Below are 23,138 nucleotides of genomic sequence, written 5' to 3'. Positions count from 1 at the left end.
TTCTAGGCCAGCCGCATGCCCGCCCCTCCCGCACTCTCCGTTCCCCCAACGGCAGACCCCCGCCCCGACTCTCTCTTCAGGCTCTAGCTCCCCTTTGGCCAATGCAGCAGCAACCCAGTTCCCCCCCTCCCCCCGCAGCTAGGTCCCCCCCTAGCTGAGTTGCTCCCCCCATAGCACTCCCGTAAGTCAGCTGACTCCTGCTGACCCCAGCCGCTCTCGCCACTTCATCGACCCCCCAGTGTGAGAATCTCCCCCCCCCCCTCCTGTCCATCAGCGGACACTCCTCTCCAGCACCACCCCTCCCCCTGACCCCGCCCCCTTCCTTCCCTAGCACGGGGGGGGGAAAAACACGCTTCCCACCAAGCCGGCCCCGCCCCCTCAGGCGCAGCTCCCTTTCGCCTGATCTCAGCTCCCCCACCTCGGGCCTCCCCTCCCCCCCCCCCAATGGGGCCCCCTCTTCCAACCACCGACGCCCACACTCTCACCAAACGCCCACTATGAACCATTACACCCTACCCCACCCAGCACCCCAAAAATAACCAGTACCAAACAGAACAGAACATCCCCCCAAAACACAACAATCACATCAATCCCCTCTCGACATCCCCTCGCAACCAACCCTCAATCCGAGTCCAACCTTTCGGCCTCGATAAAAGTCCACGCCTCCTCCGGCGTCTCGAAGTAGTGGTGGCGGTCCTTGAAAGTGACCCACAGTCGCGCCGGCTGCAACATTCCAAATTTAACCCCCTTCCGATGCAGAGCCGCCTTAGCCCGATTGTACCCGGCCCTCTTCTTGGCCACCTCCGCGCTCCAGTCCTGCTATATCCAGACCTCTGCATTCTCCCACCTGCTGCTCCGCTCCTTCTTTGCCCACCTTAGGACACACTCCCTGTCCACAAAGCACCAGCACCGCCTGCGCGGCTCGTTGGGCTTGGGCCTCCTCGCTAGGACTTGGTGGGCCCCCTCCAGCTCCATGGGCCCCGAGAAGGCCCCCGCGCCCATCAACGTGTTCAGCATCGTGACCACGTATGGTCCAACATCCGACCCCTCCACTCCCTCCGTGAGACCCAGAATCCGCAGGTTCTTCCTCCTCGACATGTTCTCCATGTCCTCGAACTTCTCCTGCCATTTCTTATGCATCGCCTCGTGCGCCTCTACCTTCACCACCAGGCCCAAGATCTCGTCCTCGTTCTCCGAGGCCTTTTGCTGCACCTCCCGGATCGCCGTCCCTTGGGCCTTCTGGGTCTCGAGCAGCTTGTCTATCGAAGCCTTCATCGGCTCCAACAGCTCTGCCTTCAATTCCGTGAAGCAGCACTGGAGAAACTCCTGCTGCTCCTGCGACCACTGCGCCCACGCTGCCTGGTCTCCACCCGCCACCATCTTGATTTTCCTTCCTCGCACTTTTCGCTGCTCCAAAACTACTTTTTTCACCGCTCCACTCCTGTCCAATCCATACAGTGCTGGGGAAATGTTACTATCACCTTCCCACACTGGGAACCATCAAACAAATGCCGCTGGGGGCCCTAAAAAGAGCCCAAAGTCCGTTTCTGTCGGGAGCTGCCGAACGTGCGACTTAGCTCCGCATAGCCACAACGGGAAGTCACGTATGTTTTCCTGTTTGTACTGTATGATCGTCGAAAAAAAAGGGGATGTAATGATATGTATAATACAAGGAGAGGGCTAACAAGATGGTGTTCCTGTATCTCAACACTAGATGGCATCACTGAGTAGTCTTATAAAAGGCTGCATCTCTAAGCATTCTGGGAGAACCTTGTGGAGAAGGATAGTGCAAGGTTGAGATAGACTGTTGGTTCTTTTAGGGAGACATAATAGATTATTGTAACATAGATTCAATACTGTTATTTTGTTAGCTATTTCTTAGTTGAGTGTGCGAACCATTTAAAGTAGTGTAAAATAAACTAGCTTTGTTTTAAATACATAGCTTGATGGTCTTTGTAAACACTATGACTTTTAGCTATCTTGGAGAACTATACAAGGAACATCACAATCCCCACCTGGTCTTGTTTACATGTGACTCCCGACCCACAGCAATGTGGTTGACTCTTAACTGTCCTCTGAAATAGCTTAGCAAGCCATTTAGTTGGACTAAACTGCAACAGAAAAGTCAAAAGGGAATAAAAAGAGACAGAGGACCCGGCATTGGCCTGGCACCAGAAATTACGATGCCAAATCAAGCACTGTAAACCCTGAAAAATCCTCCTTGCAAGCATCTGGGTGTTTGTACCAAAATTGGGAGATCTGCCCCTCAGACTAGTTGAGCAACAGCCCCGACAGAGTCATACTTAGCAAATCATACCTTGCAACTAATGTTCCAGACACCACAATCATAATCATCATCCCTAGGTATATCCTGCCCCAACGATAGCACAGACTCACCAGGGGGCGGCACAGTGGTATACAGTTGGGAGGAAGTTGCCATGGGAGTCACCCGCACCCCCCTCAGGGATGAGGGGAATCCCCCACAAGGGACCTCCCCAGAGGGCCCCTGATGGCACTGTCCCATGGTACTGTACCCTACCTCTGCTCCCAGAGGGCAGTGCCATGATACTTCCCAGGCATGTCTCTCTAATCCCCTCTACAGCGGCTATATTTATCTGTGCGTCTCATCGGGTTTCCTCTGCCTCATTCTTGTTTTTGATAACCTGTTGCTAACCTTGCCGACCGGAATCTCACGCCAGGGAGGGAGATCAAAATTTGGGGCGAACATATGGCAAAGAAGCCTTTTAATGAGATTATAGCCCGTAACAACATCTAGGATCTCTGACATAAGTCGCTGTGTTCAATCTAAATCTGCTGTTTAAATGCCTGCCCTCAATGGGCGTTCTCAAGCTGGCCCCGTCATAAGGGGACGATGCTGCATTCCTCTTGCGCCGTACTGGAGCCTACGCAGATTGACGTGCTGGAGATCCGAGCCTGCATCTAGAAGAGGAAGGTTGGTCACGATGTCCGAGCACATTTTCTCTTTTAGAATCGGTGGCCCATGGCTTCCCGCAGCTAACCGGAAGTTACAGGCCTATAATTTTTTTAAATGAGGTTTCCAACCAATCTGGCGGGAAATGCATTACATCACTGTTGGGGGTAGGGGTGGGTCTGGGGGGGCTAGAAACTGAAATTGAGAGCATACCGGGTGAGATCCTACTTTTCTGACTCTTGTGGGGTCTTGCACCCATATCGCCATTTGCGCCCACGTTTGAGTACCTTCCCTGTCACTGGATCTATATCCTGGAACTCCCTGTTTAATAGTACTGTGAGTGTACCTACACCAGATGGATTGCAGCAGTTTAAGTTGGCGGCTCAGCATCACCTCCTCAAGGGCAATTAGGAATGGGCAATGAATATCTCATCCCATGAAAGAATTTTAAAAAGACAGCAAGGCAACATGGGGAAATTTGGGAATGAAGATATAAATAGCTTTTGTCTATTCATGCTACAGCAGAAGCAAATCATCATCAGACATAAGCATTGCAATGTTTGCTGCTGATGTATATTTGGATCTGTTGTTTAACACTTCAAATCAGACTCCAAAACAGGAGAAGGCAAATGGCTACTTGGGCCAACGAATCTAAGACATATAGGACAAAAACGAAAAATCTTGCATTTTTGCAGGCGACAGTGAGATCACAATATTTCACTTAATTGGGCCAAATGTTTAATAGAATTGCATATTTATAGCCACCTAGCAACGGCTGCACAACAATATTGAACAGGTTGGAGATGGCAAAAATTTCTTGCTATCAGGCATTTTCTAAATTAATAAATTTACATTCATAATATAATTGAACAAATCAGTCACAAAATGATTAGAAAGCTAATTTGTTCCTAAGGCTGTTTTGTTTTAAAAAAAAGACCCATTACAAATCAGGGGCATAACATGATATTCTGTATATATTAAAAAATGTTCCCTCCAAAACTGCCCTCAAGGGAGACGTGTTTGTGAAATATGAATGCTGGAATGTAAAACTATTGGCATGGGAGTTAGGAATAGTGAATCCAGCCTTTACTGAATTGTTTGAAGTTGAAGTTTAAATTAATTAGGTACAACAATGGCACAAAATACAAAAATGAAAAAATACCAATGTAGCCAAAATTGGCAGCACAGTTGGAACCCCGCAAATTCAGGATCAGCACTGGGTTAGTTAAAAAGAACTTCCATCTCAGTATCCTCTAAAGGCACATCATCCCTGCAGCCATAATTAGTCGCTGAAATTCTGGTTCCAACCAGACAGAAAGAACCTTGTTCATAATATTTGGCCACTGTCTGCCTAGAATTTATTGGCCCAGATCTCCCAGTCTCCAGATTGTCAGAGACCGGACGTACAATCCAAGATACATGTTGGGACCTCATGTATGTCCTGAAGCGTATATCTCTGTGGGAGGTGCCCAGGGCACTTTTGAACTTCTGATGGGCAATTCCCCTGCTTCCCTGGACTCTTGGCAAATGTCTCCTACTCCAAGCTGGAGTTGAAGACTTTGGACAGTACCGTGGGATAAACTGGAACCATCGTTACTCAGGAAAATCGGCAGAAAAATCCTAGTCTAACTCTTGGATAACTATAGAACTGACCCTCCCAAATTACTCACAATGATCGTCCCCGACTCTCCTCCCCCCCCAAACCCCCACCCGACCTGACCACTCCCCCGATCAGACTTGACTACCTCCCACCTATCCTCCCCGACCTGACTTGACTATCCCCAGACCCAACTACTTTCTGACCCACCTGCCACCTCACCCATGTACCATGCAGCCCACTTATCTCAATAACCTACCCATTCTCTCATTCATCCATTCACTAACATTTAACCTTACCTTATGGTAGCTAATAAAAAGGGGGCATGACATGTCTTACCCTGACCCCCAACACTGCAGTGCTGTGATGGAGCTCTCCAAGGGACACTATACTCTGCATTTCTGGTAAAGTCGGGCTCAGGAGGTCCAACATTAATGTGGAGCAGTATCGAGGTGGCGAAATGGTTTGAATTGAAAATCTGGACCATTTTTTTCTACCTGGACACATGAATGGCTGTATACATTTATTAGAAAATGGAGCGTGTAGAATCCTATTCAGCAAACACTTAAATTAAGTTGAGGCAGGTTTATAAAGTGCCCAGGGAGACTCTCTGTGCACTAATAATGAAATTTTGCAGTAATGCAATAGTGCCCTCAGTTTTCGTACAGGTAATGCAGTTGTGCCCTCAGTTTTCGTACAGATATCAGTGTTATCTCATAGCCAGTCAACTAAAGATTATCTTAACCACAAGTAGTGAGCATAGTGAAGTTTGCCCCGCTTAGCATCCTTCCAATTCTCTCCCTCTTCTTCCTGGAAAGGACATAATGATGGGATGATTCCCACTGGGAATTAATTGTTCTGATGCTGTGAATGTGTCAAACAAAATAGCACATCAAGAAGATGTGGTGCAAAACCTTCCAATCAAATAAGTGGAAACTGGAGAGAAAAAACAATTAAAAAAAAGGTTCAAGGCCAGCCTGAAAATACTGCTACAAATATTATGCTTTGGCTTTTAAAATTTACTTTCTCCAACAACAGTAACCTAGATGATTTCTATTAAGGGTTGATGGTGAGAACTGTACGAGCATACATCCCAGGAAATCATCTAGTTGTCTGAATTACATCATCAGGACCTATTCTTAATACAACCAGCTACAAAATGCAACAAAATTGAATGGCTTGGCATATGGATGGAAATTCAACATGACAGATTACCACCCATTTTGTACTTCGTTATGGTCAAACCTAAATAAGTTTGTTCTTGTTGAAGCAAACTTTCCCTTCCTGCCCGTCTCTAAACTATACCATCAAGCTTTCCTTCAACTCCTGAAAGGCTGTTGAACCGTCTGTGGTCAGATATTCATTTCCATTGAATCCGCTCCAGTTTACTGTGGGGATCTTGTCAAAGCCAAAATGTAGTCAGCATGGCTGCCTCACAGCACCAGGGACCTGAGTTTGATTCTGACCTTGGATGACTGTGTGGAGTTTGCACTTTCTCCCCGTATCTGCGTGGGTTTCTTCCAGGTGTCCCGGTTTCCTCCCACAGTCCAGAGATGTGCAGGTTAGGTACACTGATTATGCTAAATTGGCCCCAGGTGGAGTTACAGGGATAATGTGGGGTTTGGGCCTAGGCAGGGAGCTCTTTCAGAGGGTCAGTGTAGACTCAATGGGTTGAATGACTGCCTTCTGCACTGTAAGGATTCTATAAAATGTTAGTTTTACCCATCTGAAAACAGGGCATGGTAACCAACTGGTTATGCTGCCGGATGAGGACTCCAGCATTGGAGTTTATAATTCCACCCTAGTGAGCTGTAAAACCAAATTCAATAAGATTGCTGAACTAGGGATATAGCACCAGAAATGTAAAAAAACATTGAGTATTGTCAGCTGATTACAAAAAGCTTAATTGGACTTTTCGGGTTGGAAATGAGCTGCTTCTACACATGACCCTGGTCCAAAAATGTGGTCTTGACTTTGAATGCCCTCAGTGAAAGGTAGCAATAAATACTGTCGGTATCAACCACATCCTGATAACAGATTTTAAAATTCCAATGACTTTGCTGTTAAACATCCAAGTGTACTGGGCTACTCAAAGCTTCTGCATTGCACTGCTTAACGTGCATGAGATTAAACATTTTTCCATTAATTTCCCCAGTTGTTCTCCCATAACTTTGACAGAGCATTCCCTAAAACTGCAGAGAAATGGCATAAAATGACATTGGCTCTCTGAAGTTCACTTCTTCCACTAAAAGTAATCAAGGGAACCTCTTCAGAATTTTAACTCGTTTAAAGTTAACAATTCCAAAGCCAAATATGGAGTAAAGGACAAGCTGCAGAGTGACATTTAATTTTGCTGGGGTCCACTATCCAAGATATGTGAATATGGGATTGGTGGGCTGGGTGACAATATGATACATAAATAGTATTGTGATCAAATTTTATAGAAAAAAACATTGTTTTGATGTAACAGTACTTAAACAGGACTTAACCGTACTGGCGGGTGAAAGCAAAACTAGGGGGCATAGCCTCAAAATAAGGGGAAGTAGATTTAGGACTGAGCTTAGGAGGAACTTGTTCACCCAAAGGGTTCAATGAGTATTGTGATAGTGTTGGGCAAATTGGGTTTAGAATATAGGTGTACACCTTGCACGTTTCTACTTTCAGTGATAGGGGGAGGGAATCATGAAATGCAAACATTAATTTTGCCTTAGCTCAGCATTCTCTATCTCTGCATCTATCTTGGTAGTAGGTCATTTAATTTTATTGCCCTACCAGGAGGTTGGCATAGTTCCACCTGCGAAACAATCAGTAAAATAATTACCTTTTATTACTTTTTAAAACCAATCCAGCATTATCTGGTCCTTGCAGTTTCTGCTAGAGTCAACTGCAGTTCTCATTTAAATACCATTTCCGAAGAGAAAATAACTTTTATTGGACAGTCAATTAAACCTGTACTTCACCTTCATGCTTTGAAGACTTACAAATTTCAGGAGAAGAACTTGAACAGGCAAACGCCCGACGCTATTAAATAGCAATATCAATGACTTCACAGGCACGAGCGACAAATGGATTCAACTGTAGTCACCTAAAGTTTTTTTAAAATTTACTTGAAAAAATGGTCTGTTCGCTTCGTGAATTAAAATAAACTGCTTAAAATACTGAAGTCAGTAAACCAGAAGCATCATATGTAACATCATTACCATAGCTACTGATATGAACACTTTAAGCAAATAAGATCATTCAAAACTTAAAACAACATTGTCACAATGCTGTGCATTTTAAAAGGACAATGACTGACAGTTATTAAGTCGACAACATCACAAAATCTTCATGGAGGTGTACTGAGACAAAGAAAATGAATGAGCCAAGAATGGGTATAAAGTATGATTAAAAGATTGGTCCAAAAGGAGAAGAGCGAGGCAAAGAGACATGGAATTATGGAGAGAAATGTCTGGAAGGTTGTAGAGCTGAATATGTGACAGAGATTGGAAGGAGTATGGCCATAATGGAGCTAAACACAGATGCAATAATTTTTGGAGCTTAAGAGAGTGTGGCCAATGTAAGTCAGCAAACATAGTAAGTGGGTGAACGGGACTTGCTTCATGTTGGATTATGAACACAGAGTTTAGGATCAGGCTGCAGATGACAAAGGCATAGATTATGGTTACAGTAGGACATGTAATGAGGTGGGGGTCAAGATAGGTAATGTTACAGAGCTGAAAGCAGGGGATGTTGCAAATGGTAAGAGTATGGGATCAAAAGATCTGTTTGGGGTCAAATACTGTAAACATGAACAGTCTTTTCGAACCTAAGACAGTCATCAGGGAGAGTCCTGATAGTGGCAAGTGAATGGAGTTTGTGACAGGGGTCAGAGTCAATGAAGGTTAAATTGGCAGTTGGTAAATTCACTCCAATTGATTGCAACACAGGAAGAATGGCATATCCATGATGGCTGTGTCAGTGCTCCATGCTGCACAGATTAGCAGGGTGCCCACCATTGTGAATGCCCAGCACAAAAGCTACCCTGAACCTCTGAAATGGGCTGGTGGTGGTGCTGAGATAGTTTTTAATATTGTGCTGTGGAAGAATCAACAATGCTGACCATGGAAGACAGACAGCATCAAGGTTTACAGAATCCTGCAGTGCATGCCCTGGTGGCCCTCCAGACTCATGCTCAGAAGGTAGTGGAAAGAGATGGTGTTAGAGATCAATGGCAGAAATATAGCTCCCAAGTATGTGATGCAGTGCAGAAAGAGAATTAGTGATCTCAAATGAGCTGTCAAGGTCAGGAGTCGTTCTTATAAAGACATATCCTATTTCAGCACCATTAGTCTCATCCACTGTTCAATTCACAAACAAAACCGAGGGGTTAACGTGGGAGGTGAGGCGTGTCTGCAAGTTTTGCTTGGAGGAAATACTGCCTGCCATTATGGTACAGAGCAGTGCTGACTACCTTTCCCCGTCTCCTCCTCTGTCTTCTAGCAGCTTGCCCGACTTTACATGGTCCCTGCTCATTCTCCCAGTTATCCCAAGACAAGCCCGAATAAGCCACCCATGCCAGGATTGAACATTTTTTGTGTATGTCTTTCAGTCACCAAAAATACTTCTGCACTGACCAGATGTTGACTGTGGAACTTTAAACAAGTATGTTTAGAATAATATGTGTAGAACCACAGCAAAAACTAGAATAAATAATCTGGCAATTTACCTGCAAGGAGGTGATGATCCTTTAAATAACACTGATGGAGGAGGTTCCTTCATGGTGTTTAATATTGTGTCAGAGAGGCTGTCAGTCAGAGGGCGGAGCTACAAAATGAGACTGCGAGCATCAAATTGGCACTACGCACTGATTGTCATCATGCATTGTACCATTTTCTTACTTCAAGAAACCTGGCATTGCACAAATAAATGGGTGCTAAAGAGGTAAATTTTACACACAATGGTTTTGCTCTTCCCAATGCATAAATGGAGGAAATTACAGTTCAGCCAGGATTGTATGTCAGGATACAACACAAAGATAATAGTGAGGTACAGTTAGGCATTGCTCATGCACATGCAGAACCTGACTATTTTCAGATGATATTGCCCGGAGTCACTGGATAGCAATCTGGGCTGGGTAAGCACAGTGGGCTAAACAGCTGGCTTGTAATGCAGAACAAGGCAGCAGCGCGGGTTCAATTTCTGTACCAGCCTCCCCGAACAGGTGCCGGAATGTAGCGACTCGGGGTTTTTCACAGTAACTTCCTTGAAGTTACTTGTGACAATAAGTGACTATTATTATTATTAGCAATCAGAAGCAAATATCTTTCTGCACTCAATGACGTATTAGCAAGTCATCTCTTTTGCTACATGCTATTTTTTCTTTAAAAGTCAGAAACCTGGCCTTGTTTTCTTTTGGGTAGCTGCCACTGTCTTTCAGAAGTTGTAACAAGGATTCCAGAAGAACTTTTAAAAAAAGGAAGCCTGAGAATGCATCCATACTTTCACAAGGGCACCCACTCAGACAGGTTTAAATGGTACTGCTCTCGAGTATGGTGTAGTTTGTGTAAAAACTAAGAGACATAAAACATTGTTACTATGTATTTAATAAGACAAGCATCCATGTTCCGAAAGATCACAAGATCATTTACACAACACATATTAGTAGTTGAAACATTCCATGATGATCTCATATAATACAAGGATAATACACAGGTAGAAAACATGAATTTGCAAACCTTACATGACTATTTTTAAAGTGAAAACACATCATTGTATTACCAAAGGCATATCTGTTATTTAAAAAAATGATCATATACTATAAAGTACATTCATCAAATGGTATGATTTCAGCTTCCTAGCTAATACAGTGATTGCAACTACTATAAATTCATACAGATAGTTTAATAACATCACACCACTACAAGTTAACAGTTATTCTTGGGACATTTTATAAGTCTGTGAAAGCATAAAAATTATGAAAGTTGTTCAGTTAAACTTGATACAAGTTTTCAAATTTTCTTTTGAGAAGACATAAAATGACACACCGTTACTGATTGAAGACTATATCGGTGAACAATTGAGCCAACAGCTACAGAGTGATCAAGCCTGACAAAAAGGGGCATGAGCTAATAACATCATTCCCAACACTGAAGTCTACCTCTGTAACTTGAGAAGTAATAGTTTACAATTACCTGCATTAATTGCATAAATTGCAGTCAGCACATGGTTTATTATATCCTTGGGCTCAAGTTTATTTCAAAAGCAAATGCCTGTTCTCGTCGTTTATGCTTCAGGGTGCCGGTTGGCAATAGAATTAGTCTTTGCATGTGATGGCCATCCTGCCAATTGTGCAACATTTCAGTCCAAAGATGTAATAAAATGAAACATACCATACAAACATTTAAAAAAAATTTTTTTCTAAATTTAGAGTCCCCAATTATTTTTTTTTCCCAATTAAGGGGCAATTTTAGCGTGGCTAATCCACCTAACCTGCACATCTTTGGGTTGTGGGGGTGAAACCCACGCATACACGGGGAGAATGTGCAAACTCCACATAGACAGTGACCCAGGGCCAGAATTCGAACCCGGGTCCTCAGCGCCGCAGTCCCAATGCTGACCACTGCGCCACCATGCTGTCCTCATACCATACAAACATAAGGCTACATGTCAGAAATTATACTTTGGTTCATCAATATTTCAAAGAAAGCATGCAAAACTACAAACTTACTTCCTCACTACAGAAAATACAGAAACGGCTTTGCATTAGGAGTAATTTTATTGAATCTGATCATTATTAGTGATGTGTTGGGTGTTCTGGATCACAAACAGGTCACCAACACTGGAAGTGGTGCAACTCTATTTTATTATAAGGTTAACTATATTAACATACTTGAACTGTGGGCAAATGCAATACCAGCTTTAACTGTTGACCCTTGCCTAGTCCTAACCAGGTGATGCACTCAGCACATGGTGAATGTCTGTGTTGCAGGCTGTGAGCTCTGTGCTCCGAGCTGGCTGCTACTAGAATGAGCGGGAATTCTCCTGTCCCCTGTCTTTATAGTGTGTGCGCTCTCACTGGTGATTGGCTGCGGTGTTGTGTATGCTGATTGGTCCCACTGCATGTCCATCAGTGTGTGTGTGTGTGTCTGCACCATGATATACTGGTGTATATTATGACAATTAGGATACTTGTTTCCTACAAATCTTTGCATTATTGAGGTCTGTCATTTACAAATGCTAAATCATTCATTTGTAGTAAAAATTTAGCTACACAAATAAAAGAACAGTTTTAAGAATACATTTCATCCTGATAAAAGAGGTTAGGATAGCATGACGCGCAGCCAAATATGAATCAAAGCTTAAAAATATTGCCATACTTTTAAAAAAGTTGTAAATTTGCACTTCGCATGACAAGTACGTTTAATAACGCTAACAAAAATATGTAATTCCTTTAGGTTTTTACCAATGAAAAGATCTAATCCCATTTTTTTCCTTTCAAGCCAGGCTACTGCAAAAAATTAACTTCAAACATTTGTCATATTTGTATTAAGATGGTCAGCTTTTTGCCATTGTAAGTACTGTCAGGTTTTTTGCAATGGTTGCTGAAGTTGGCAAATACTCTCCAATTTGTTAATATAAATATTATTTGTCCTTTTTACAAAAATGTTGCAATTTGAAATACTTTTAAAATAAAACTTTACCATGCACTGTTAGGCAAGAAACAAAAAAAACTTAATGGAACTAGAGTGATAAAATCTTTGACACAAGAACGATAACTTCACAATTGCTTACCAATAAAAAAAAATGAATCTCCAATTCTTCGAGGTATACATATTTTCTGAGGTGGAGATCTGTAGTTTATTTCGTTCAATATCATGGAGCTATGTTTTACATATTTTATACGCAATATAAATCACACACTTAGTTACTTCTTAATGACACTTAGGCTTTGAGTCAACAAAAGTAAAGCCCCAAGGTGCTCATCCAGAATTTGCAGCAGGAATGTTATTTTAAAAACATTGTTGCTATTCGCCAGTCCTTCCCCAAACTCCAAATGCACTCCTAATTACAAAACCATACATTGAACTGTTTTGCCTTGATAATAACTAAGCCAAATGACTGGATACAACTCTTAATGCAGAACTTTGGGTAAGGAGCATATTTGAAGAAAAATAAGACACAGTTTTATGCTTACCTAATGATGCAACAGTTTATACAATGATTTATGGTTCTGACAACTCAACCGTTCCATAGCTACCAGCTGAACACGTATGCGTTCATTTTAAATGCAGGTTTCTTCATCCTCTGTATACCATTCATTAACAAATATTCAATTCCAAATCACTGGAAGCTATCACTTAGACTGGGAGGTGCATTCTGGAACTGTTTGCTAGATAGAGCTTTGTATGTAAATAGCTAATTTATTACTTCCTTTCTGTGGCTACAAATTTTAATTTGCAAAATGTTATTATAGTATTCTGTGAGATCTTCTATTGGTTAAAAAACAGAGGAATAAAATTGTTGGTCCCTTCAGCTGCCATCGTCATTGCATTAAGAGGCATTAGTGCACCAGGTGTCGGTCTCCTAAAGTTCATATATGATATCAGTCAGAGTCCTGCAGGTTCTTAACTTCTAAACATGTAGGATTATAAAGCCACAAACAAACTGGAACTATAGGGACTCAAATTTGCTAACAGCAGCAAAGATTTAAATGGTTATAAGTTATTACTGTGACAGCAAAGAGAAGCTATTTCTGTTATGAACCTGCAGACACTTGTATTTTACAGAGACTTTGATCAATATGTCCCTTGGAATGAAAGGTGGTCTTCAACAAAATGTCCCATGCATCTTAATTATTGTCAATTATTGTACATTAGATAAGCATTTCTTCTTGCCCGTTACATTTTTGTTTTGAAGCTTGTTGCCAATCTGAACTAATTCAAATGTAACAAATATTCAATTGTATCACAAATTTATTAAGAAAGGAAGTAAAGTTAATGAAACATGGTTACTCATGCTTTTATCGGAGAGGTGGCTATTGAACTTCCATTTTCATCTGCTGCATCTTTCTCTTTGCTGCCACTGTACTGTCCAATGAATGAACCGTCTTCATTAAACTGTCCTTCTGATCCACCGTCTCCATATTCTTCCAAACTGTCATCACTTCCTGTTGGCTTCATTGCCTCATTCAGTGATTGCTGGCTTTCTTTCAAAAGTTTGTCTTCATTATCACTGTGGAAAACAAATTCTGCTGTCAGAAGTCTATTTCTTGGCACAGTGGTGACGGAGATCTGGAAAAATCTTTTGAAATTAATTGTTTAACAATCTTATCATCCTTAATTTTTTTCATTAAAGGAGTGTCATAATTTTGTCACGCATTAATAGTTTTACATAAGCAGCCATATATATTACATATGTGCTTCTTTAACTCAAGCACTGATCACCTGGCATCATCAGCAACTGCATTTCAATTCTACGATTACAGTATCTTGTACTTTTATTGCCCGGTAACTTCCTAACTCCCCAATGTCGGATTTGGAGGGATACCCCAAAGAAGCAATAACACAGTGGTTAGCACTGCTGCCTCACAGCTCCAGGGCCCCAGGTTCAATTCCGGCCTTGGGTGACTTTGCGGAGTTTGCACTTTCTCCCCATGTCTGCGTGGGTTTCCTCAGGGTGCTCCAATTTCCTCCCATAGTCCAAAGATTTGCAGGTTAGATGGATTGACTGTGCTGTTTGCCCCTTAATGTCCAAAAAAGGTTTGGTGGGGTTACTAGGATACAAGCATAGGGTGGCGGCATGGGCTTAAGTAGGGTGCTCTTTCGAAGGGCTGGTGCAGACTCGATGCGCTGACTGACCTCCTTCAGCACTGTAAATTCTATCTAAACACAGGGGAATCCCTTTTGGAAGTTCCCAGGAAAGAGTTTATGTGGCAATTGTCCAGAGGCGCTAACACACCATCTGACAAAGCGCTAACTTCAGCTGGTTCTTCTAGTGTTATATTAATAGTTATTCTGAAAGAGTTAGAAGAAATAAAACCACTTGTAACTTCAGCGTAACTAATTAAAATACCCATGAGCCTAGCCCCATACTCCCAAGCCAACAAGGGGCACCCCCACCAAATGGTATTCACCACCCTGACCCACTGACCTTCCCCCAAACCGACATCAACCCCCCCCCCCCCCGGCCCGATCCCCATATTCACTTAGCCGACCTCCTACCCCCTCAATATCCAAGCCCTCCCACAGATATCCAACTACCTGCTGCCTGACTCCCCCAAAATCCCCTGGATGTCCAACTTCCCCAAACCCTTTGGATGCACGATCCCCCAAGACCCCCTCGAGTGTCCGACTCCCCACAATATCTGACTCTCTCAAACGAACCCAGAATGATGTACAACCCTTCCAACCGCAACCACCCCCGATATCCTCGCACTCCCCCTGATATCAAAGCCTGATATCAGACCCTCACACTTGTCCGGCTTGGGACAGGAAAAGTTGGGCGAGACAGGCACTGGAGAAATTTAGTGCAGGAAAATGGGTTCAATCAGAGGCTGATTGCCACTCCAAGGAAGTTATGGTCCATTGACTGGTAACTTGTAGCACAGCAAGTCTTCACTTAAATTGTGGTTACATTTCTGAAAGTCGCAACTTTAAGTGAACTGACTTGAAGCGAACTGATGTTAAGGGAAAGTTTCTTGCAGGAATCAATGTTAAAACTCGAGGTAGGTTCCTTCAAATATTTCACTTCAAGAAAAAGCAATGTATAAGTTGAAATACTGAAGCATATGTATGCAGTACTGCACATTTCAATTTGAAACAGCTCACAAAATGAAATATATCGCTATTTATATAAAAAACACAATTACAGTATCCAATGAAAAAATATACTCACCACACAGGTACCTGTATACTACTCTTTAGATTAAACAGGCTCAATCTAGTGGCAGAGGTTGGTCTGTGCAGGTATCAGCTGAAGTCCCAGACTTTATGTCAGTACTCATTTAGGACTGGGATAAGGAGAAATTACTTCACCCAAAAGGTTATAAACCTCCACCCCAATGGGTTGTGGATGCTCCATCATTCGATTACATTTAAGACAACGAGAGACAGATTCTTAATCTCTAGGGGAATTAAGGAATGTGGCTAGGGCAGGAAAATGGAGCTAAAGCCCAGATCAGACATGATCATATTGAATATTGGAGGAGGCTCAATGGGCCGTGTGATCTACTCCTGCTCCTATTTATGTTCTTATGTTCAGACCAATGTCTGCCACTAGATGGAGCCAAGAACATCAGTGGGAGTTCAGGACTGGTGCAGTCACACGAGGAGGCAATAGCGGAGCAAGCAGCCAGGAGAAAAACAGATCCCAGGGCCTAACGGGAATAGAGGGTGGGAGGTAAGACAGGAAGCGAGGCCCAGGGTGATGGAGAGATGGGAGGCGAGGAAGGTGGGAGGGATGGAAGGCGAGGATGGTAGAGGGCAGGAAGCAAGGCCAGAGAGGTGGAAGGCGAGGACAATGGGGATGGGAGGTGAAGTCAGAGGGTGGGGATGGCAGGGGTAGAGAAGCAAACCTGGGTGCGGTCAGGAGATGGGACATGGAGTTGGGGAGGCAGGGAGGTGAGGTCGGACGGGCAGGGGAGCTGGATGGGGGGAGAGTTCCGCGAGCAAACGTAGGAGTGGGAGAGGAGGTACTAAGGGCAAGAGTGCAAGCGTTGGAGGTCAGATTTTGTAGCAAACCACATTAAAGTGAAACTAACTGTAGTAATCCAGGAGACATGAAGATAAGGTTCAAACATATTTTTTCTAAACTCAAAAGTAAAACCGCACCCGCACCAGCCCGGGATTAACAGAACACCCGGTCCGGGTCTGGGACGGCATTTAACGGACTCGGTAAAGGTCCTCACTGGACAGGCCTTCCTCCACCTGTAACCATTGGAACCCGTAATCCACGAGCCTCAAGGGGAGTTTGATGAGTGATTCACAGTGGTCCTTGCACGGGCTGGTATAGCACAGTGGGCTAAACAGCTGGCCTGTAATGCAGAACAATGCCAGCAGCACGGGTTCAATTCCCGGACCAGCCTCCCTGAACAGGCGCCGGAATGTGGCAACTCGGGGCTTTTCACAGTAACTTCATTGAAGCCTACTTGTGACAATAAGCGATTATTATTATTGTGAGGGTTATCACACTAACAATGTGTGAAATGGATATATTGAGCCCACTTCATTAACAATGCTGAAGTGAAACAAAGTTTCGTGAGAGAATGGGCGCGATTCAGCACGCTTAAGTTAAAGACTGCTGAACGGCACATTTACGGTGTGTTTCTCAGCAAGATGCTGCTACTCAATTACTTTGCCTTCTTCTTTGGCCTCGGCATGGAACTCCCCGTCGAGGCCACTCTTTGAGCCATTTTCTGTACCGGTAAGCAGACTACCTGTGCATCAGGCCACCATTTTTAAAGAAAGACCCAATCTTTCGACCCACCCTCTGCCCCCCACCCCTCCCCCCAAACAGCATCAGGACCCCCAAAGCTCACCCACTCAAATTGCCTCTTCTGGGTTCTTCGAGTTATGTTATTAGGAGATCACTGGCTACAAAGAGCTCCGTCGGCAGCAAAAAGCAATCTCATAACTATTAATCCCTTTTTCCTCCATTTCTGCCATGTGTGTCTGTCTTGTGTGTGTCTGGGTGGAGGGTTTTGGCATGAGATACATTGTTCGACCATTTTTCTGTTATGACTTCATATATTCATCTTTTCCTCTTGTTATTGGTAAACTTTTTGTTAATGTTTTACTTACAAATCTGGGGCGGGATTCCAACTACCCGGCGGGGCGGGGGGTCCCGGCGGGATGGAGTGGCGTGAACCACTCCGGCGTCGGGCCACCCCAAAGGTGTGGATTTGTCCGCACCTTGAGGGGCCAAGCCTTCACCGTGAGGGGCTAGGCGTGCGCCGGAGTGGTTGGCGCACCGCGACCGGCAGGAAAGGCCTTTGGCAACACGCCAGCAGGGGCCGAAAGGACTTTGCCTGGCGGCGGAAGTCCGTGCATGCGCGGGAGCGTCAGCGGCTGCTGATGTCATCCCCGCGCAATCGCAGGGTGGGGGGGGGTCTCTTCCGCGTCGGCCATGGTGAAGACTGGCCGAGGCGGAGGGAAAAGAGTGCCCCCACGGCACAGGCCCGCCCGTGGATCGGTGGGCCCCGCTTCCCCCCCTCCCCCCCCCCCCGCCCCCAGGACCCCGGAGCCCGTCCGCGCCGCCTAGTCCCACCGGGAAGAGAGGTGGTTTGATTCTCGCCGGCGGGACAGGCATTCCAGCAGCGGGACTTCGGCCCATCGCGTGCCGGAGAATCGCCATGGGGGGGGGCGGGGGGCTCGCCAACTGGCGCGGCACGATTACTGCCCCCGCCGAATATCCGGTGCCGGAGAATTTGGCAACCGGCGGGGGCGGGATTCACTCCAGCCCCCGGCGATTCTCTGACCCAGCGGGGGTCGGAGAATCCCGCCCCTGATGTCTGTATCTCATTGGAGCAGTCTAGGGACAAAAAGCTTGACAAGTTTATAAGAATTATTTGTTAATTAATTTATGTTGATGACCCCAGGTCAAGGAGGGCTGGAACTGACCAAGCAATCGCCGAGGGTGTTGCATCAGTGGCTACCATATATTTATTCTTCCCCGATTTAGATTCACCCACAAATGGAAACAGTTTCTCCACTGGCACTCTGTTCAGTGCCTTTATAATTTTGAAAGCTTCTACTAGGTCTCCTCTTTTCCAGAGGAGGGATCTAGCTTTCCTGATACCAGAAAGCTTGTAAGCCCATTCTGTCCTCCCTCCAATACGACCATGTTATTTATGTAGCATGGATACCAGGGTTCATAGAATGGGGGGTAATATATCAGGGTGGACTGAGGATTGGTTGAGGGACAAAACAGAATGTAGAAATAAATGGGCCTTTAACTAGTAGAATAGAGCTCTTTGTAATCTATATTAATGATCGGATGAGGGGACCAAGTGTGATGTCTCAGTTTGCTGATGATACAGAGTTGGTTGGTAAGAACTTGGCAAATGGAATGCAATATGAGGAAATGTGAAGATATCCACTTTGGAAGGAACATATAGAATAATTTTTTTTTAAATGGCAAGAGATTCAGGATTGTGAGTACTGAGAGGAGTCTGAGTGTCCTTGTACAGGAGATTAATATGCTGATACAGCATGTAGGAAAGCAAATGTCACTTTGGCCTTCATTACAAACAGATTGGAGAATAAGAGTAAAGAAACTATTATACAGGGTCTTGGTGGAAACAAACCTGGAGTGCCGTCTGGTTTTGATCTCCTTACCTAAGGAAGAATATATTTGTCTTGGAGTGCCATGCAGGTTTACTCGATTGATCCCTAGGATGAGGGGTGTGAGCCAGGAGGAGAGACAGAGTAGACCATGCCTGTGTTCCTTAGAATTTGACTAAGATCAAGCAAAGGAGCAAGCCCGAGATCCGCTGTAATGTCTGTCCTTGTCAGCTTAGATCTGGTAGGTCTCTTTTGTGGGGACCATGAATTGGATTCAATTTGAATTTGAATTGTTTTTTGGAGCAAGCAAGGGAATAGGTTAGGCTTTGTAACACTGAGAAAGGAATTTAAAAAATGATTTTAATTTCTCCAGAATTTAGAAGATTGAGGGCTGATCTCATTAAAATATACACAATTCTTAAATTCCTTGAACGAGGATGCTTCTCTTGACTGGAGATTCCGAACTAGGGGGACACAATCTCAGAATAAGGGGTCAGTCATTTAGGACTGAGATGAGGAGAAATGTCATCACTCAAAGGATTGTGAACCTTTGGAATTTGTACGCCAGAGGGCTGTGGAGGTTCAGGTTGTTCAGTGTATTCAAGACAGAGATTGATAGTTTTTTTTGATAATCAGAGAATTAAGAGATATGGGGACAGTACGGGAAGATGTAGCTGAGTTAGATCAGCCATAATCAAGTTGAATGGTGAAGCAGCCTCGGAGAGCTGAATAACCTATTCCTGCTTCCATCTCTTATGTAACGACAAAGTACTCCAAATCACATTTAAGGTTCTATATACCTTTAATATTACCTCCCTGCTTTTGTATTTCATTCTATGAGAAATGAACTGCAGTGCTCTTCATTACCTTAACAACAAGGGTTATTACTTTTGACAATTTAACTCCACTAGCTCATTCGCTTCCAAGGAAGAGGAAGTCTCCTTATTGCTCTTCCAAAATTGAACTGCCTCACACTTTGTTATACTGAATTTAATTTGCCATTCATTCACTCATCTGAAAGCCTCTTCACATTTTCCTGTATTTTGATTTAATCTTCCGTATTATTAGCTGTACTCCCCAATTTAGTATCACCTGAAAATTTTGAAACCTGCATCTATGATGAGCGCAGTCTACCTGAATGGGAACAGAGTCCCAGAGTGAGCGTGTTTAGCCGGGTGTTTTCCAGTGCGTGAAGCACCAAGAAACCCCACGCTATCGAACAGGACTCTGTTCCCATTTGGATAGATTCGGGGCCTCAGTGGGGAACTCCCCGATGAGGCTTAACTTAGTCCCGTTTTCTGAACTGAGGAGCTCAGCATGACAGAACCCCTTAGTGTAGAAGGAGTTTGTGGCGTCCCGATCTCTTGAACCTTGACTTAACCCCAAAGTCCGAGCTCACCTATAAGTGGGTCCTCAGGTCCACCCCCCCCCTCCCGCCACACTCTTCTGCACCTGTGCAAGGCACCCCAGCCGGATCCCCATAGTGGCACTTTGGCACTGCAAGCCTGGCAATGTCACTTGGGCACCAGCAGTGTCAGTGTGCCAACCATACCCAGAGGGCAAGCACCCGGGGGCCTCTGATCCCCTGGGAGACCCCCACGAGTGCCGTTCCATCTGGTTGCCATTTGTGGAGACCATCACTGAATGGCACTCACCTGAGGTCGTCAAGGCAAAGGCAATAGATCCCAATGCCTTGGTCAGATCGTGGGACAGCATATTAGAGTGAGATTTTCTGTCTTGCTCTAATATGCAGATTTGCTAAAACATGATCCGTCCACAATGGGCGGGACTCACAAGTAACGTCTCGCGAGATTGCGTTAGGTCTTGCGAGGCGTGGCGAGCCATGTAGATCCCGGAAGATCTATCTCCCAACATTGACCTGCTTTGCTGTGCTGCTTTTCTGGCGTACCACAACCAGTAGACCGTACCCGATGTATCTGGTAATATTGCACACTTTGCCAGTCTGAGGAACTTGCCTGAACTTCAACCTTTTTCTTCTTGTTTGGAGCCATTGTTCAATCCATTCTGCTACCTGGCACCTGACTTCATGTACCCTCACCTTCTGACATGGCACTTTATCAAAGGCCTTCAGAAGTGCATATATACCCACATCCATTGCACTGACCTTGTCTACTCTTATCTGTTACTTTTTCAAAGAATTCAATAAGGCTGGTTAAATTTGATCTTCCTTTTAGAAATTTCTGCTCACCTTTGTTTATTCATATTCTGTGCAAAGTTTAGATGTGTAGAGCCTGCTGTTTGGGCCCTGCGAGTGCCATTGAGATATAGGCTGGTGTCTGAGGCATAGGTGCAAGCATCTGGGGTGGTGGGGTGATGTTTCCTGCAATGATTCAGTGTTGCAAAAGTAAACTGGGAGTGGTGTGGCAGGTGCTGAAGAACTCTTTGCTGACTTCAGGCTTCTGTTCAAACCAGTTGCCTCCAGACATCAGTGCATTAATAGGCATTCTCCCAGGAATACAACGGTATGATTTGAAGAATGAGTAAGGGCGGGGGAAGAGGGCAAGGAGATGCTGTTGGATGGGGAAGAGAAGTAGCGGGAGTAAGACTATCAGCTGCATGTTCAGAGAGTAATTCGCTTACCTGGATTCAATGAGGAATAGTAAGTGTGACATCCGTACTTCGAGAAATCCTTCCAGGCTGGAGATATTTGCAACTTCTACAGGTTTGCCAGCCACTATCATGTAAAGGTGTCCACTGCTGTTTTCTATTCATGGAGAGCTAGCTCAATTTCATTGGTCTATATCTTCCGGTCTATGGATTGGTGGAACCCTGCAGACGTCCTGACACACGGATGCGGAGATTGCCAAGTAAGTTTAAATTTCTGACGGGTTGATCTGCGTTGCTCTGAACCCTCTGCCGATGTCCCCGACACTGAGCTCAATGCCAAAGACTTGGGCTAGACACACAGGACTTGGTTGTACACTTACCCAGGAAACGTTTCACAGTTTAATACCAGGTCCAGCTCGGTGGTTAGCCAGTGTAACTGAACTGAGCACCATAACCAACCCCCTGATCATCACTCCGAGCTGATCCAACTACCCACACAAACAACACAACTACCCTCACCCTGACTACCCACACTGACAACACAACTACCCTCACCCCGACCACCCGCACCGACACCCTAACTACAAGTCTGCACTGCCCAACCCAGTACAGCACCGACCTGACCCGAGTACCACACCGACCTCCACCCCCCCAAAACCATCTGACTCCCCACCGACCTGACCACAACCAGTGACCACCCCATTCTGGATCCAGCTGCAATCTGATCACAACTAGGCCCTGACCAGACCAGACTATCCTCTCACTCACTTCCCATTCACTGAAACTCATACCAGTCTCACCCCTTACCCATTCACTCACAAATTCACCTTCTGCCTGGCAATCCATGCAGAATTTATCACACCACAGTCATTCAGTAGAAGACTTGAGACCTTTAAAAACTTACCTGAATATGGCAGCTTCAGTCAGAAAAAAGGGGGTATAATTTCCTTCTTTGACTCTCACATACTTGCTGGACTAAAGTCACCATAGCCCCAGATGACCCTCGGCTGATTTCCCCTTTTGAGCGGGAGAGCTGGCTGGTGGTGATTTTACATGAGGATTACCACACCTCAAGCAAGGGGCATGGTTGAGAAGGCAAGCCTTCATACACTTGCTGGACTCACCCTGGAGAAGTTGCACTGCCCACTTCTGCTTCAGCCGGGATCGGATGTTATGGCTGAAAATGGGTAGTATTGTCAGGTCAGAGCAAACTTTGCAGGCAGAACAATGTGCCCAGCACTGCTGCTGCCTGGAATATCTCGGCACTTATCTCTTGCCACAGAGAAGCAGATGTGGCAAGCTTGTGAATTTGCTTTGATTGCAGGTTTCCCCATGATGCAGGGTACTACTGACTGCATAAATATAATTTCATTGCTGTGGCATGTCAATTCTGTTCAAGACGGCAACCACACCTTCAACAGTCAGCCGACATGTGGCCATACACAGAATCATGTAGGTCAACGTCCTGCAGACCAAATCCTGCAATATCCAGCACAGTGTAATTTGGAAATAAGTCTGTGTTCCTTCGAGACCTTGCATAAGTCCTGGCATGCAGATATGTGCTAAATTTGCCCAGGAAATTCAAAATTTTGATCGGCTGTTTTCCATTGCCCTGGACCCTCCGTGAAGGACTCCAAAACTGAGCTCAGGACAAGAGATTTAGGCCATTTGTGTGGCATTTACTAGGTACTTACCCTGGAAACGTGACACAAGTTAATTTCTGGCGTAAATGAGAAATTAGCCAATTTAATAAATTGAGCACCATCCCCCACTCACCCCC

General features: G+C 44.7%; 1 protein-coding gene across 13 annotated transcripts in view; it reads right to left on the bottom strand.

Moving 5' to 3' along the window:
- Positions 1 to 10,096: 10,096 nt before the first annotated feature.
- chl1b (cell adhesion molecule L1-like b) overlaps positions 10,097 to 23,138 on the bottom strand; it is a 1,336,546-nt gene continuing 1,323,504 nt past the window's right edge. For all 13 annotated transcript variants that reach the window (XM_072472185.1, XM_072472186.1, XM_072472184.1 and 10 more), the window contains one exon: positions 10,097 to 13,742. In XM_072472185.1, coding sequence (XP_072328286.1) covers positions 13,523 to 13,742 — 220 coding nt within the window. In that variant the 3' untranslated portion in view covers positions 10,097 to 13,522. The remainder of the gene's footprint in view (positions 13,743 to 23,138) is intronic.

This window comes from Scyliorhinus torazame, chromosome 13, assembly GCF_047496885.1.
Source record: "Scyliorhinus torazame isolate Kashiwa2021f chromosome 13, sScyTor2.1, whole genome shotgun sequence".
In the NCBI taxonomy this organism is placed as follows: domain Eukaryota; kingdom Metazoa; phylum Chordata; class Chondrichthyes; order Carcharhiniformes; family Scyliorhinidae; genus Scyliorhinus; species Scyliorhinus torazame.
This window is presented reverse-complemented; position numbering and strand designations above follow the sequence as displayed.